An 18,319-nucleotide genomic window follows, 5' to 3' on the forward strand; every position below is an offset into this window, starting at 1 on the left:
TGAGCCACTCCTGGTGGAGCAATCCAAGCATCCTTCACCAGGTCCCCTCCAACTGAGGACCCTCAGTCTTACTGACTTCTGGAATCGCAGCCCAAGAGCCTATGTCACATAATGAGATGCTCCTCTTTTAGGCACGCCCTTGGTCTTCTGTTTTCTTTTTTAATGTCAAGCCAGAATACCTTTTCTTCCACCCTGGAGCACTTCTGGCATGAAGATAAGCCCAACTCCTACAACACCACTCAAGGTTATTTCCCTTTCGCACACCCTCCTACCTTTTGCCCTGGGTCTCCCCTGTGACTGAGCCCATCACAGCTAATGGGTCGTTGTTGGGCAAAACCCAGTAGATGGCTTGATGTTGTAGGAAAATTCTGTGAGTCCTGCTTTGGCTTTCCCATAAAGGCAGCTTTTATAAATGCTAGATATGATTGGGGTTGATTGAATTGCAGTTCCCAAAACTGTTATGGCAGAGATGAAATCCCATTGGAAAACCACTACATGACTAACATCTTGACTTGGGAACGTCAGTGCCCCCAAACCCCAAGTTGCCTTGTGGGTTTACAAGAAACTTTCTTGGGACACATACTCTTATATACAAAGGCAAAGAGATAATGAATGGGGTTTAATTTTTCCCCTAGGTTTTGTCATGTGAATTTAAACAAAAATCAAATGAAAAATAATGTCTATATAACAACTGCAATGATTATAATTTCCTAAGTAGTTAAGATCTACTCAGTTTCACTTGCTTTTTATGGACTTAGTTTTAAAAGTGAAAATATGTTTCCTGTAATAATTGACATTGGAATTCTAAGGAATCAGCTTTATAGATGGAAAAAACAACCACTCAGTCTGATGAACTTTCTGGTTTTAAATTTATGTTCTTGAACCCACAAAACCTACCAAAAACTGGGAAAGTGAGAATCAAAATTTATTCAAAGATCTCAGATGCATAGGATTAAACAAACCTTTGGAAGTTCCTCAGAAAGATGTACGCTGTTAAATCTACTTACACATACCTCTCTCTTTTGGAATCTAAATAATCCTAAAGTACTTTAACTTTTAGAAAATAAAATCTTGACGGTTCCAATTTTTTGTATACTTGTATATACATAGAGTTAACTCCTGTTCACATAGTGAGCCCACTTTCCTGCCTAAATAGGATTTAGTGAATGTTGGAGACCAATCACTGCCCTCTTAGAATCCATCCTTTCCTCTTTGCAACTAGGGACAGGCAGCCCTCTTCCCCAGCTTTGGTGCCAACAGCTGCTAAACCAGAAACGACAATGTGAAGCCCGCCTTGCATCCAAGTGCCTGCTTATGAGTAAGCTCCAGACAGTAAGACACTCGAGAAATGACGATGTCACAGCTTCCAAGAGCCGCCTTGACCCTTTCTTTCCCCCTTTCCACTTTCTGGGAATGACAACGTATGGAGAAGACAACTTGGATCCAGAGATGAAAGTACCTGTTGAGGATGGAGGTGCCTTCCTGCCAGCCCTGAACTTGCACCTTTAGATTTTTGCACATAAGAGGAAAAACTTCTATCTTATTGCTTCCACTGAGTGATGGGTCTCTTGGTTACAGCAGCACAGACTGTACTAAAGAACAGTGAACGTATGACCAAGGATCAAAGGACTGCAAATCTCTGGCTACATCGTTCTCAGTTATCAGGAGATAGTTTCACATATATTGTGAACCCTGAAGGAGATCAACTAATGTGCTGATTCCTGGGGAAGAAAATAAGAATTCCAGGTAAGAATCAATTGTTCGATGATTATGACTCTGGTCTGACTCCCCATTTTTGGTAAATCTTTTGAGGCTCAGTGACCTACAGACACCATGAGGTGGTTAGTTAGGAATGTGCTAACATAGTTTATTGGTAGTCATCACCATTGGCTTTTATATTCTGGGGTGAAATAGAGAGTTTTGTAAGATCATATAGGAAGCCAGAGCTATGTTTTCAGTTCCCATTATAGCCCTGCCTCTATATAGGTTACAAGCCATGAAGGGGCCAAAAACATGATTAAAGCAAGAAGTTCAGCTGAAGATAAGTTTCAACAAAATATGATTGCATAGAGGCAAAAGCAGAAGAGGGCGGCAGAAGATGAGACGGTTAGATAGCATCATCAACTCAATGGACATGTATCTGAGCACAGTAGGAAGAGAGTGGAGCACAGGGAAGCCTGGTGTGCTGCAGTTCATGGGGTCGCAGAGCTGGACAACTTAGCAACTGAACAGCAACAATGGAGGCATCATTGCTTCAGGCTATAATAGTAACATTCACCAACTATACCACTGGTAAGACAACCAGTAAATGAAAATCAGGCTTATAACTTTATGAACGGCTTTATGAATCGATCAATGACCCGGGTTTAATTAAAAAATTAGTTTACGGAATTTAAGAAGTCATCCAGTCCTTGTTTTTTTTCCTCCCATCTTGAGTCTAAGTCAGATGCGATATATTCATATGTGAGCAAAAAGGCTACAGCTCTCGTCCTGATGGAGCTGCAGTTTTGTTCCAGGAGCTCTAAACATTTCTGATTGTGCAGTTTCTTGAGAGAAGGAAAAAATTCAATCCTCCCAAAGTTACATATTTTTTACTTAAGTATTAAAACATTGTTGAATATTAGATACATTATAAAATATTCACAAAAATATTCTAAAGCTAACATTAAAATACATATACATGTAAGAGCTTCCCAGGTGGCACTAGTGGTAAAGAACCCGCCTACCAATGCAGGTAGATTTAAGAGACGCCAGTTTGATTCCTGGGTCAGGAAGATGCCCTGGAGAAGGGCATGACAACCCACTCCGGTATTCTTGCCTGGAGAATCCCAGGGACAAAGGAGCCTGGTGGGCTGTAGTCCACAGGGTCACAGAGAGTGGGACACCACCAAAGCCACTTAGCACACGCACGCATTCATGGAAGTCACCACCCTTCCTTCTCACATCCTGGGGGGTCACCTTGAAGGCACTGAACCCTTCACACTGGAGAACAAGGCAATTGATATGATTTGTATATGGATTCTCTGCTCCGTATCACCCTTTCAGATACATTTCAAAATAAGTTTCGGGAAGTTTTTCACAAATAGGTACCCAACATGAAATTAGCAAGCAAGCATAGAAACATCAGAGCTTCCCAGGTGGCACTCATGGTAAAGAACCAGCCTGTCAATGCAGGAGACGTAACAGACATGGGTTCAATCCCTGGGTCAGGAAGACCCCCTGGAGGAGGGCATGGCAACCCACTCCAGTATTCTTGCCTGGAGAATCCCATGGACAGAGGAGCCTGAGGGGCTACGGTCCATTGGGTCACAAAGAGTCAGACACGACTGAGCGACTAACACTTAACAGTAACATCAAGTCGAGTTACCTCCCAGGTCTCAGGATACATAAATAGTGTATAAACTGAGCCTGGCCGGGAGGTCTGTGGGCCACGCACCCCTGCTCCGGCCTGAGTGCCCACATCGCTCTTCAGCCTGGCAGAGGCCAGAGAGGCCACCAAAGCCGGAACAAGAACTGCTTTATAAATTGGACACCGTATTTGTGCTAGTGTTTGCTTTATTGTCATAGACTGTTATGACAGACTTCGTAAATTGTGGTTGGTAGAGCTGGATCACTAAGAGGCTTTCAGAGTTCTGTGCTAAAGGGGAAAAAAGCCAAGAAAACCCAGCCACAAACAAAAAAAGGGAGAAAAACAGCATTACTAGTCTGACCAAAGACGGGCTGGGTAAACACCAGTTTTTGCACACAGAGAATGTGATACTGTGCTTATGTCTAGCATTTCTTACCACTGGATGGGGCGAGCTCTCAGTAATGACTGCAGCCGCCAATGTCGTTTTGTTTCATGGGTTCACCCAATATCTACATTAGAACTAAAACTAAGAGACACAGCTACTTATGCATGCCTGCTACAGCTATTCTATTTTTAGCATCAGCAAGAGAAATGAAAAATCTGATTATTCTGGCAAGATGTGTAGGCTGTCACATTAACCAATAATCCCTGTCATAGGAGAACACATTTGGGAAATCACTATTTGGCCAAGGTAATGTGGCTCACCTGGTAAAGAATCTGCCTGCAAAGCGGGGGACCTGGGTTCAATCCCTGGGTTGGGAAGATATCCTGGAGAAGGGAAAGGGTACCCACTCCAGTATTCTGGCCTGGAGAATTCCATGGACTGTATAGTCCATGAGGTCACAAAGAGTCAGACATGACTGAGCAACTTCCACTTCACTTCACTTCAAGGTAAAGGTAAATGCTTGGTTATTGGAGAAGTTATAGCAAAGTGCCTAGCACAGTAGCACCCTTAATGAACACTGCTTGACTCTAATGATAAGATATGAACAGCATGCATCTTCTGCCTAAAGAGTCATTTGTCTGGGGGGAAAAATGGCATCTTCTGCTTTTAAACACACAATGGTATATTATGACAGCTTCTTATTCTTTAAAAAGGATTACCTGTGTGTAACATTGTTACCGATGAATAACAGGTAAAATACTATAGCACAACAAAAATAAATGTGAAATTAATAAAAAGTTCTACTCATCCCATGGGCTTCCCCAGTGGCTCAGATGGTAAATAATCCACCTGCAGTGCAGGAGACCCGGGTTCAAGCCCTAAGTTGGGAAGATCCCCTGAAGAAGGAAACAGCGACCTACTCCAGTATTCTTGCCTAGTGAATCCCATGGACAGAGGAGCCTGGTAGACTACAGTCCATGGGGTTGCAAAGAGTTGAACACGACTGAAGTGACTTAGCATGCACTCAAGACATGAGGTAACACTATCACTTTTTAAAAATAGCAAACAAACTGTCCTAATTCCATTTTTTAATAATCTAAACTACACCCACTTACACAAAATAATTTATATTATATTAAATTTTATATATATACACAATCACATTCACACACATGCACTGGTCTACTTTAAGGTGTTTGTTCTCTTTTCTGGATTGCGACTTTGCACAGTTCCATCTTTACATTATCCAATCCTATTTTAAACGTCTCTGGAGGGTTTTCTACTTTTATTTTCATAAGCTTTGTATGCTGCTGCTGCTGCTAAGTCACTTCAGTCGTATCCAACTCTGTGTGACCCCACAGACGGAAGCCCACCAGGCTCCCCCATCCCTGGGATTCTCCAGGCAAGAACACTGGAGTGGGTTGCCATTTCCTTCTCCAATGTGTGAAAGTGAAAAGTGAAAGTGAAGTCGCTCAGTCGCGTCCGACCCTTAGCGACCCCACAGACTACAGCCAACCAGGCTCCTCCATCCGTGGGATTTTCTAGGCAATAGTACTGGAGTGGCTTGCCATTGCCTTCTCCGAAGCTTTGTATATTCCTTGTTAAATGGATTTTTCAGGCTTTTTAAAAGTTATGAATGAAATCCTTCATTCATGTTTTCCAATTACTGTTTGAAATGGGGACAGCTAGTGATTATTAGCGATGACTTTTGTAAACTGATTTATTTTTCTTGTAGCCTCTCAGCTCCTCTGAATTTTCCCAAGTATACAATCACGTCACATTCAGATTCTACCTTCTATATATTTTATTTCATTCCTATATGTAATTGCATTTGCTAGCACATTCTGAACAATGTTAAATAACATGGGGACAGTGGATATCTTTGTTGTGTTCCTGACAGAGAAATGCTCCTATTTTTCATCATTCAGTTCAGTTCAGTTCAGTTCAGTCGCTCAGTCGTGTCCGACTCTCCGCGACCCCATGAATCACAGCACGCCAGGCCTCCCTGTCCATCACCAACTCCCGGAGTACACTCAAACTCATGTCCACAGAGTCGGTTTAGCTTCCTTTTATTTTGAGCTATTTAGGATAACATCAATAATTCAACTAGTTCTACTTTCTAATGGATTTTAAACATCAGAAATGCATGCAAAATTTTGTCACTCACTTTTCAGTATCTAGCAAATGATACTGTTTTTCTTCTTTGACTTGTTAAAATGAATCATCCTTGCATTCCCATAAGTAAACATCAATGGTATCTGTTCTTAATATTCGGAGAAGGCAATGGCAACCCACTCCAGCATTCTTGCCTGGAAAATCCCATGGACGGAAGAGCTTGGTAGGCTGCAATCCATGGGGTCACAAAGAGTTGGACAAGACTGAAGTGATTTAGCAGCAGCAGTTCTTAATATTACTTATTTTCTAAATTATCTTGGCTGATTTTACATACTCATTTTTCCAGAAGAAACCCAAAGTATAATTTTTAAGAACCAGGGTACCAGTGAAATTAAAAGTTTGTATTCTTTCCATTGTAAGGAGATTCAATATATGTTGATCTAAATAGAAAATTAGGAAGCAATCCTAACGAGAATTACCTTAATTAGGGGATCAGTTTTGAACTAATACATTACCTCTGCTGCTGCTAAGTCACTTCAGTCGTGTCTGACTCTGTGCAACCCCATAGACAGCAGCCCACCAGGCTCCGCCGTCCCTGGGATTCTCCAGGCAAGAACACTGGAGGGGGTTGCCATTTCCTTCTCCAATGCCTCTGCTGCTGCTGCTGCTAAGTCGCTTCAGTCGTGTCCGACTCTGTGTGACCCCATAGAAGGAAGCCCACCAGGCTCCCCGGTCCCTGGGATTCTCCAGGCAAGAACACGGGAGTGGGTTGACATTTCCTTCTCCAATGTGTGAAAGTGAAAAGTGAAAGTGAAGTTGCTCAGTCGTGCCCGACCCTTAGCGACCCCACGGACTGCAGCCCACCAGGCTCCTCCATCCATGGGATTTTCTAGGCAAGAGTACTGGAGTGGCTTGCCATTGCCTTCTCCGCAATATCTCAGAGGCAGGATTAAAAGCAGACTAACAAAAATGAAACATAGAACAAAATAAGAAAAATGAATTAGAATTTGTCATTCTCTGTCTGACTTACTTCACCATATACATTCTCGAGGCCCATCCATGTTGCCACAAATGGCGGCATTTCATTTCTCTCTTAATATTATATCACTTACACATGGAATCTAGAAAACAATACAAATAAATCTATGGACAAACAGAAATAAACTCAAAGACAGAAAATAAGCTTATGTGGGATAAGAGAAAGGAGGGGCAATTAGGAGTGCTGGATTAACAGATACAAACTACATAAACCAGCACAGGGAATCATACTGAACAGCTTGTAACAATCTATAACGGGCTACAGTGTGGGGGAAATAACTGAACCACATCCTGTACGTCCAAAACTAACATCACATTCTAAATCAACTGTACTTCAGCAGCAAACTGACTGTTAGATTTCACAGCGTACAGCTCAGTAAGGCCCCTCAGTAAGTGTGGATCAGAATTTCTGAAGAGAATTTTAAATTAAGGGTCTTGCAAATGTTACGTCTTCCCTCCCCTAATATACTGTCCTTCACAACACAGCTTATAAATACCTTAAGATCAGGCTCTCTATATTCTAAATTACTGCATTATTGAAATCAAGTCCAAGTCTTAAATAGACTTGGAAGTTTCCTAAGGATAATATGTACTTAACACATTTACTGTTGTAGTAATAAAAACATCACAGTGGTTTTCTGCAACCAGTTTCAGTGTTTGCATTGTTTTAATGCAATTTTAGAATGATCAAACATGCCCTATCTAAACTTTTAAAATATGTCTTTGATTAAATCATCAACAATAACAATGAATTAGTAATAATGGTGGTAAAGTAATATATAAACATTTAATGAGTGCATACTCTGTTTCCAGGACTGTGCTCAGTCCTTTACATCTTTTATTCAAATCAACCACAATCCTATTACAGAGGGATTGTGAACTCTAGTTTTTAAAGATGAGGAAGCCAGAGTGAAGAAATATTAAGTACCTTCCCAAGATCACATTTATTCAGACATAAGTCTGACTTCACATGCTACAATTTCTCCCACAAAATATACATGATTAAAATGGTAAGAGAGCGTGCTAAGTCACTTCAGTCATGTTTGACACTTTGCAACCTTATAGACTGTGGCCCGCCAGGCTCCTCTTTCCATGGGATTGTCCAGGCAAGAATGCTGGAGTGGGTTGCCATGCTTTCCTCCAGGGGAATCTTTCTGACCCAGGGATCCCACCCATATCTCTCACATTTCCTGCGTTGGCAGGCGGGTTCTTTACCACTAGCACCACCTGGAAAGACCTGAAAGTGAGAGTGAAAATGCTGGCTGCTCAGTCGTGCCCGACTCTTGTGACCCCATGGACTGTAGCCCTCCAGGCTCCTCTGTCCATGGGATTCTCCAGGCAAGAATACCGGAGTAGCTAGCCATTTCCTTCTCCAGGGGATCTTCCCATCTCATGGACTGAACCATGTCTCCTGCATTGGCAGGCGGATTCTTTGCCGCTGTGCCACCTAACCTAAGATGAGGTAAATACAGTATAGCAGTCATTCAATTTCCAATTGCTTCTAATAGTGAAAAATCAGAAGTTATTCATTTTTCTCTTGTTTTTAGTAGTTTAATTTTTTGCAAAGCAGAAAAAAAATGCTATAGAACATTTATAAATGAATTAGACTAATGGAATTACTGTTGCTATATAGCTCAAAAATTACAATAGAAGATCAAAAAATCAGATCTAAACCTACATTTTAAAATAGCCATCTACTGCATAAACCTAAGCACCTACACACTAAATACAATGAAAATGCAATCTTTTTAAACAACATTCTTATAGACACTAGAATGATATATACTTCCTTGATTCTATCACATATTTTTTTTATATTTCAGAATCTCTGAACTGGATGCAACTAGAATCTATAATGATTATGTTTAATTCTTTAGTCAATTTTTTTTCTCTCTTTGTGATGCATGAAATAATAAAGTAAGTTGAAAATTTGTGGTATCTTAAATTTGTTGAAACATAGCAAATACCAGCCTGAAGGGTTATACAAAACAGTTTTATCTCTCCCTACCTCTATACCCAATACATAGCCTCTTTTTTAAAAATGCGATCGCTACTTGTGAATTTTTTAAAAAGAAACTCAAATTTCAACTTAGGTTTGAGGCATTTGAGAAATTTAGAATCTACTGTGAGATGATCAGAGACAGCCCGGGGAGCTGCAAACTAGAGGTTGTTATGTCCGAGCAGATGCAAGAACCCATGCAGATGTGTTATGCGAGGCAGCAATGTGGACACAAGTGCACACCCTGGAGTCAGGGGGCTCTACCCAGTGCTTGCTGGAGTCAGTAAGTAAAACAATGCCAAGGCTGCAGAATTCTCAAGGGACTGTATCCAGGAAAAGAAAACGGGCAGTTATTCCAGCATTTCTCCACTGAGGCTGTCAGTGTAGAGAAGTCATTTGTCTTCTGTGTCCCCATCCCCTCCCTTCTCACTCAGCCCTCCTGGAAAATCAGAAAAAGTCCAGAGAATCTCTTCTCCCCCAACATCAACTCCTGCTCTGCTTCGCTTCCCCACACAAGTCAGATGACAACAGAGGACCAGCTAATACTTATTCTCCTCAGAACCCTGGATCCACAGATGGGGAATAGGGGGTCTTCCCATTCCAAAACACAGCATAAAGGAAGTAGCCAGTAGAGAATCCTTGAGCAGAGAGAACGGTTTCTAAGGCAGGGAATTCAAGCTAGCATACTGACTCACTGACTACCACAAACCATCGCTGTCCTCCTTTCAAGAGTGAATTTAAATGCCTCCTCCAAAATAAGAGAGAGAGAGAGAGGAAGAGGAGAGAGATAAAGAAAGGAAAGAATAGTTGCATGAACACCACCGGTCACTATAACTAACCACTCGGTCATGTCCAACTCTTTGCGACCCCATGGACTGTAGCCCTCCAGGCTCCTCTGTCCGTGGGATTCTCCAGGCAAGCATACTGGAGTGGGTTGCCATGCCCTCCTCCAGAGGATCTGCCTGACCCAGGGATGGAACCCAGGTCTCCTGCATTACAGGCAGATTCTTTACCATCTGAGCCACCAGGGAAGCCCAATTAACCACTACCAACTTCAAAAGGATTCTGCTAATCCCTCAAAAAAAAAAAATCTCTTTAGCTCTCTTACAAATTATTAAAATAAAAAAGAACAAAGTCAACAGCACTTAGCCAATTTTAATTTTCAGCATTAATAGAGTCAGTGAGAGCCCTTGACTTATCATCTCAATGTGAACTCACCTTCTGCACAGCTGCTTGAAAAGCCTGTTTAATTCTCTTACACGAATCTGGTATTAATTTTGAGTCTTGACTCTCCAGAGTTGTGTCTTGCAAATCCGTGTTTTCATGGAGCTTGAAAATTCTATTAATGCAGTGAGTGTCATCTTCTGATATTCTGTTAGGATCCATCTGAGAGGGGAAAAAAGTGTGAGGACACAGAGTGGTTATCACTGATCACTCTATTGTTGGGTCAAGTGTGGCTAAGACAACAGAATTCATTCTTGCAAGAACGAATGCAGGTCCCCAACAACTAACAGTGAACACAGTTACCCTCGAGTTGGTGCAAACATTGACTTCTAATTTGTTTTTATGAGTCTCTATCATCCACAACACACGTGTACACATGTGATTCATGGGGAAATTATCAAAATTGTCTGACATTATTCAAGTCCTCACTGAGGGGAAGGGTATCGACAAAATTACCGGTGGTCAGTACAGGAAGAGCAAGCCTTTTAAGTCCTAAGCAGCACGCTATGTGGGATTATGAAGCCCACTTGGATATTCAAAGCATGAAACCAACATAAATCAGGCGAAATTAACATCATGTTCAGCTGCCATGTTTGCCTAGCCTTTTCCCTTAATCAATGTGTGTTTTAATCAGCCGAAGAAATCCATTTCCTAGCCCCAAAGAAAACCTGAAGCCAGAAGCAGTTTCCCTTTTTGTTGAACCTCTCACCAGTTTTCTTAGACGGGAGAGCTACATCTGTCAGAAGGTGACTGAACGTGTTTGGTGATGCTTGGTATCAGCTGCGGTGAAGGGGGCTCATGAGCAACCTATACATATTCATGCTGAGGGAATGCTAAAATTCTTGAAGTGCGTGGGATGGCCCCACTCAAAATATCCCCACAGAGTTATCAGCTGGTCGCCTAGTTACAACAGGTACCAGCACAAGCACTTCTCTGAGTATTACTCTTAAAATTGTCTGCCAACTCCTCCTGGGGCTCTGACGAGTCTTTGTAGTGGTTTCAACTGCCAAGTAAAGAGGAGAGGTAATTAGCTACCTAATTGTTTTAATAATAGTGGCTTAATTTATCATTCTTTTCTTTCAAAAACTTCAAGGTACTTCATGTGCATTTGCTTTTTAGGTACAGGCTAGATTAAAAAAAGCCGGGGTGGGGGCAGATTACGTAAATTTGCAATAACCAAAGCACAGTCAATTAATACCAGGTCTCTCAATCCCTGGTTTAATTATCTTTCTAAAAGTCAGTGGAAGATGTGCAGATTTATTAATCAGCTATCAGAAGTAAACTAAATACCCTACCCATATCCAAAACTCTCAAAACAAAATGATAGCCTTTCAACAAATGCGCACCCACCAATGTGAATTTTATCATTCCACTCTTGTAAATTAAAGGATTGGTATCTATAATCACGGGAGAGGTGTCACTCAGGACTCAAAACTACTTGCAACCCATATTTATCTTTTATGTCTTTAAGATAATGAGTACAAATCATAATATCTGAGATTTCACATAAGGCAAGCTTTCAATTCCATAGTTCTGTCAAAAAGCTCACTTACACCAGTAAGTTTCCCACAAAACCAGAGCGGCTTGGGCAGCTGATGTGAAGGGTCACTGGGTTTAGACCTCAAGAAAGAAGATTCCTGCGAAGGCCTCAGTTGGCTCACCACCAGAAAGCCACTGAGCTAAAGGGACAGTGTGGTATCAGTGGGGAAATGCCGGGGGACCCTAACATTGATTGGTTAAGCTCCAACCCTGCTGACAAGCTGAGCACCATCAACAAAAACAGTAGCCTCTTGCTATGGGAAGTATAGTCCTGTCATCTTCAGGGTTACAAGCTCAGCCAGGTTTCGTCAGCAATGCAGATGCCCAGGCCCCACCCTGGGCAGTGCCTGTGAAACTGCATTCTAAATCAGATTAGAGGTGATTCTCATGCACGTTAAGGTTTGAGAAGTGATGCTGTCAAATACCAAAAGTACAAATATCAACTGTCTACTATTAAAATGTCTCCAAATTTCCTTGGACACCCACTTTAAAGTTTTTTCACAAGTAATACCAGCTAGCACAAAAATACTGATATGGTCAATGATGGTTAAAGATTTAATGAAGAGAAATATGATGCGAAGATTTTAGTCTCTTCTCTCTTAAAAAACAGTCCTTCCCAGGTCCCACCCTGGGCCAACTTATTCAATATCCCTAAGAGTTGAGGTCAACTGAATCTCTCTCCCCGAGAGTATCTAATGTGCAAGTGAGAACCACTGTTTCAGACGGTCATGTTAGGGCTTGTTTGTGGTTTAGTCGCTAAGTCATATCTGACTATTTGCAACCCCATGGACTGTAGCCCACCATCTACTGTCCATGGGATTCTCCAGGCAAGAATGCTGGAGGGTTTGCCATTTTCTTCTCCAGAGGATCTTCCCAACCCAGGGATCAAACCTGTGTCTCCTGGATTGGCAAGCGGTTTCTTTACCACTGAGTCATCTGGGAAGCATATTTACAGCTAAACATATATAAATGTTACCAATTATTTTCCCAAATGAAAGTGTGACATCATTAAGTTTGATATTATACTCACTGATTTTGTTTCCTTAAGGGTCATACATTAGAAATTTATTTTTAAATTTTATTTTATTGAATTAATTTGCAATGTTGTATTATTTTCTAATGTAGAGCAAAGTGATTCAGTTATATGTATACATATATGTGTGTGAGTGTATATATATATATAGCAGTTTGCATCTGCTAATTCCAAACTCCCAATCTATCCCTCCTATACCTTCTGTCTTGGCAACCACAAGTCTGTTCTCTATGTCTGAGTTTATTTCTGTTTCACAGATAAGTGCCTTTGTGTCATATTTTAGATTCCACATACAGGTGCTATCATATGGTATTCGTCTTTATCTGATTTACTTCAGTTAGAATGATCCATCCATGTTGCTGTAAATGCCACTGTTTCATTCTTTTTATGGCTGAGTAACATTCCATTATCTACATGTACCATATCTTCTTTATCTATTCATTTGTCAATGGACATTTGTCTCCATGTCTTGGCTAATGTGAACAGCGCCGCTGTGAACATAGTGGTGCGAGTGTCTCAGGAACTTATTTTTAATCTACAACCAAATGTCTCTGTCAGTCCGCTGCCCTTGCGACTCTCCTTGCCTGCAGATGGGGACCAGGAGAAAGGGTGGAGCAGAGGGGCAGGGGCGCAGGGCCAGCCACATGCATGCATGCTAAGTTGCTTCAGTCCTGTCTGACTCCCTGCACCCCATGGACTGTGGTCCAACAGGCTCCCCTGTCCACAGCTTTCTCCATGCAAGTACACTGGAGTGAGTTGCCATGCCCTTCTCCAGGAGGTGTTGCCCACCCAGGGATCGAACCAAGGTCTCCTGCACAGCCGGCAGATTCTTCACTGTCTGAGCCACCAGGGAATCCCCAAATCACAGTAAAGTGATTACAAATGAATTAACTGTACCTAGAAATGACTGAAAATATTAACTGAGTCTTGAATATCTGATTTAAACTGGACTTCAAAAATACATTTATCAGATGGTGTGGTTCATATGAAAGTAACTCAGTCTGAAAGCCTCCTTGAAACTTCATCGCTTGTAGGGTTAAATGAGGCAGGATGCTTGCCATCTGTGCTACTTCGTTTTCTGTTTTTTCAAGCCGACAGCCCACACACCTCCACATCAGACTTTTGGTAGTGACGGCTCTCCTTCCTGGGTAAAGAACAGCCCAGGGAGGTTGGTGTGCATGCTGGGGGTTTGGGGAAACAGTTAAAAGGGAAGAGAGATTGAGTTTTCTGAAAAACTTATCTTATAGCTAAGTTCTAAACTTTGAATGTGGTTATATGGATGTTGTGTGTGGTGTGTGTGAGTGTCTAAATACACATCAATATTTAAAAGCAACTTTTTGGAAGGGTTTTTTTTTCTTTGTAAACCAAAGTATGAATACTATGTGGTAAATATATAGCACAAACCACATGCTAGTTTTTCTTTGGCAAGGTTGGTGGGGGAAAAGCCAATCTACACTGGATCTAGTACTTTCTTTCTTTTTTTTTTCTTAATCTAGGCACAAGCAATCTGCAAACGTTCGGGAGGCAGATTCATTTTTAACTATTTAAACATGAGTTGAGAAAGGGAAACTTGTTCTAAGTCACTATAATTTTTTTTTACATTATTTGGGGATATTTTTCTAAATGCAATTAAAACTAAATTGAACTGTTTTTTCTTTGAACTTTTTTAATGGAGTATAGCCAATTAACAATGTTGTGATTCTTGAGGATTTCAGGACTTCCCTCTCTCACGTTTAAACAAAAACAATACAACTGGATCCATTTTCTTTTCTTTTTTTTTATGATAAACTGCAAACACGTTACCTGATATTAGATGATTTCATTCTAAGTCAAATGCATTCAGGAATCCCAAGTAAGTGACCCACAAACTGAGTGGAAATAAAAAAATCTATCTCTTATTTGGTACGAAGTTCTCATCCAAAGGAACTGATTAAGTGAAAACGTTCAACCAGTGTCAGGTCAAACTGGGTCTATTCTCTCAGCTAGAACTTTCAAAGAAGGCTTCCAGCAAATGTGAAAGGGAAAAGAATTCTAGACTGAACCTACAGGTACTGACCATGGAGTTTCAACAGTTACCAGCGCATCCTGTTTCATCTATAAGCAACCACATTATTATTTTGAAACAAATCCCGAACATTCTATTTCATTTGTAACTTCTTCTGAATGTATCTCTAGATGTCTGGACTCCTTTAGCTACCATCCTCAGCAAAACCTAACCACATCTATTGGGGATTCCTATGAAACCATTGCTCCAAATATTACTTCTTTACCAAAGAAGGCCACTTTAAAAAAATGCAGCCCAAAGCTGGGTTCAGCATAATGGCTAATACATTTTGCAAAAATTTTGGAGAATCCCAATCTTCATGACTTCTAGGAAAACTGTGCCCAGAAATTCGATGACATTAAATTCTCCACATGAAATTTTTCTAGCCAGGCTTACTAACTTACATGTGGACTTTGGAAAAAATTGTTGAAAGTTTTCACTGTTATCCATGTGACATCAAGACTGCTAAGCGATCATGAGAGGCTAGACTTCTCGGCACACCAGACCATTAATACTGGGACTCCCTACAAAGAAGTCAAACAATTTCTTCAACAGCCCAGCAAGTCATTCTTTTTGAAATGGTCACATTTCCATGGTTCCTGTCCATCTAAGCTGTGCCTGGTCCCTGCAAGCCATTCATCCCCGAGCTCTTTCAGTGCTGAATACTCACTTCTCAATTCCTGCTATGAAAATGCCATAACGCTAAGGTGTTAGCAGAGATAAGAGATGGAGAAGTACTGGGGCTTCCCTGATGGTCTAGTGGTTAAGACACCACCCTTCCAATGCAGGGGAGTTGGGTTTGATCCCTGGTGAGGGAACTAAGAACTCACATGCCCCAGGACCAAGAAGTAAAAATTAATTAAACTAAAAAAGAGGGAACTACTGCATCTTCTCTTTTCTCAAAGCTTCTCTCTTATTTGACTAGGAATTTAAAGTCTTTTGTTATAGTCCCCATCATTACCTGGCATCATGCATGCAACACAGCAGGTGGACACTGTACGTTGACTAAATGATTCTTAACTCGTATTCCGTACCATTGAATAGTGTCATGTGCAGTGCAGGCACTCAGTATATAAGTATTACATGGGGGACGGGGCGGGACCATATACCGGATGAGAAAATGGACAAATCAGTCATTCTTGGCTGCAGCACAGTCCAATGCAAGAAAAATGTTTCATCACTTTCACACAGATTTGTGTAATCTAAGAGACCCCGATGCTGGGAAAGATTGAGGGCACGAGGAGAAGGGGCGGCAACGCAGAATGAGATGTTTGGATGGCATCACCGACTCGATGGACATGAGTCTGAGCTAACTCCGGGAGGGAGACAATGAAGGACAGGGAAGCCCGGCCTGCTGCAGTCCATAGGGTCGCAAAGAGTGGGTCAGGCCTGAGCGACTGAACAACGTTGCAAGTAAACCACCTGAAAGTTGTAGTTTTAGAAAAACTTTCTCGATAGGAAAATATTTTTATTAATATACAAATACAAATTTTCTAAAATACTGTGCATAGTATGTCTACTTCTGTCTCAGTTCATAAACTAGTTCTACAAAATGCAAATTAGTGGATACTGAATACTTAGCAAACAGTCTATGATTACAAGTTCAGGACTCTGGCACATGTCAAAAACCTGTACAACCCAGGCAATGCCATGTTTCATGCATCCAGTCTGGTTTAGTAATCACCTTTGAATCTGAAAACCAATGAAGTCCAAACCCAACTCTCTTTTCCCATAAAAAAAAAAAAATGCACAGTCAGCCCCCCACTTCCTTTGAGAAAGAGTTCACAGCACCAGACAAGAATATTTGAATGAATCCAAGCAACTGCACAGCAATTTCCAAGAAAACACAAGAGCACAAACCACCAGAAAGCATAATGTTACAAATTTACCCCTTCCTTTCTACTATCTCTCTGCAGTGCCTAGCCATTTTCCCCATCTTTGAAAAGCTTGGTTATTTGCTAGATCGTCGCCAGGCTGTGCCAGGGCAGAGAACTTCACCACCGCCACACACGTCTCGCTTCCTTCCTCCGCCCACCTTCGTGGGAAGGCATGTGGGCCTTTCTCTCTTCCTTCACCCCAAGCGAGAGGAGCCCGGGGCTCCTCTCCTAAGACTAGGCGTCCCTGGCCGCGCTGTGTCTTTCGGTCCATCTGGTGCCTTGGGCATCGCCACCCGACGCTCCAGAGCTGCGGGCAGCGCACGCATTGCGACCTTCGGCTCCGCGCGCACCCCGGCACGGTGCAAAGCAACCAGCCCCAGGACCCCACAACCTCCGGGGGGTGGGTGGGAAGGGAAACGGTCGGTGACGCCTAACTGGAGGCGCTCCATTTTGTTCCTAAGTGAACATCAATCAGTTGATTCTTTGCTCCAAGGAGGATACAGAAGGGGAGAAAAGTGCGTAATCGTTTCCAAAAGAGGTGAGCGACCAATGCGGTCTCGCCGGGGGAAATTCAAACGCACCACGCCGGGCGAGCCCAGCCTCGGCGCATCAGCCTGGCCGAGGCCAGCGCTCCGGGGCCTCACGCGCTCTCTTTTTTTAAGAGTCCCTTTCCCCTCCGGAATATGCAAGATCGGGGAAGCCCGGCCGGGGGGACCCAACTCCACCGCCGGCCGAGTGCTGGAGGGCGGAGGTGGGCGCGCCCCAGCCGCGCGCCCCGAGGGCGAGCACTCACCTGCGCTCGGAAGTAGAGGAACAGGGCGACGCTGCACACGACCTGGCCCAGCCCCAGCCCCAGGAGGGCCACGAAGGTGGAGCGGGAGGCGGCGGCGGCCGCGGCAGGTGCGGGCTGCGGCGCGGCGTGCGGCGGGCCCTCGTGCGGGGCGCCCGCGCCGCCCATCTCCTCGGAGCCGCGCAGGTACTTGGTGTAGTCCCGGCTGGCGCGGCGCATGGCGCTCGGCCCCTGGCTCGGGCGCTCGCCTCCCTCCCGGGCTGCGCTGCCGCGCGCTCGAGTCCGAAGGCGGCGCGGAGCCGGCGCGCGGCCAGGCGGGCCTCGACGCGGGGCGCTCGGAACCGGGCGCTGCTCCGGGGGCGCGCGGACCGGCGGGGAGGGCTCCCGGCCGCCCCAACTCTTATAAACCGCCTCGGGAGGGCTGGCCCCGCGAGCCAACCCGCCCCGGGCGAAGTTGCCTCTTCCACTCCCACCCCGGGCTCCCCTTCCTTCCTTTCGCCCTCCCTCCCTGCCTCTCGCACTGAAAGGCCTCCTCCCTCCCCGTCGGGGCCCTCGGGGGTGGAGGCTGTGGGTTGGTCCAGCGGTTCCCAAACACCGCTTGCCAGCCGTCTGAAGCTCCAGGAGGTGGGCTTTCTGAAAGTCCAAGAGCTGGGTAGGGGGCGCGGCGAGGGAATGGCTTGGTCAAGGATGAAGGTGACGTTACCGACGTTCCTGAGTCAGTCCGCATCCCTGAGCCTCAGTTTCCCCTACAGGATTTAAAAAGTCCGACTTGGTGATGTCTGAAGGCCTTTCCTGCTTGTCTCACCTCCTCTTCCCTCCCACGACACCCCCCCCCCCCATTTTTTTTCTACAGGAAGCACCCTCAGGAATACTGAGGGTACACCCTCTAGCATACAGGGTCCAAATATAGCTTCTATGTATTTTGG

General features: G+C 43.5%; 1 protein-coding gene across 1 annotated transcript in view; it reads right to left on the bottom strand.

Moving 5' to 3' along the window:
* Positions 1-17,753, bottom strand: part of TNFSF11 (TNF superfamily member 11) — a 42,730-nt gene extending 24,977 nt beyond the window's left edge. The window contains exons 1-2 of the mRNA XM_055426813.2: positions 17,397-17,753; positions 10,105-10,272 (exon numbers count right to left, since the gene is read on the bottom strand). Of these exons, the coding sequence (XP_055282788.2) occupies positions 10,105-10,272; positions 17,397-17,612 (384 nt within the window). The 5' untranslated portion in view covers positions 17,613-17,753. The remainder of the gene's footprint in view (positions 1-10,104; positions 10,273-17,396) is intronic.
* Positions 17,754-18,319: the final 566 nt, after the last annotated feature.

This window comes from Moschus berezovskii, chromosome 13 (genome assembly GCF_049115385.1).
Source record: "Moschus berezovskii isolate FMDL1 chromosome 13, NW_MosBer_1.0, whole genome shotgun sequence".
In the NCBI taxonomy this organism is placed as follows: domain Eukaryota; kingdom Metazoa; phylum Chordata; class Mammalia; order Artiodactyla; family Moschidae; genus Moschus; species Moschus berezovskii.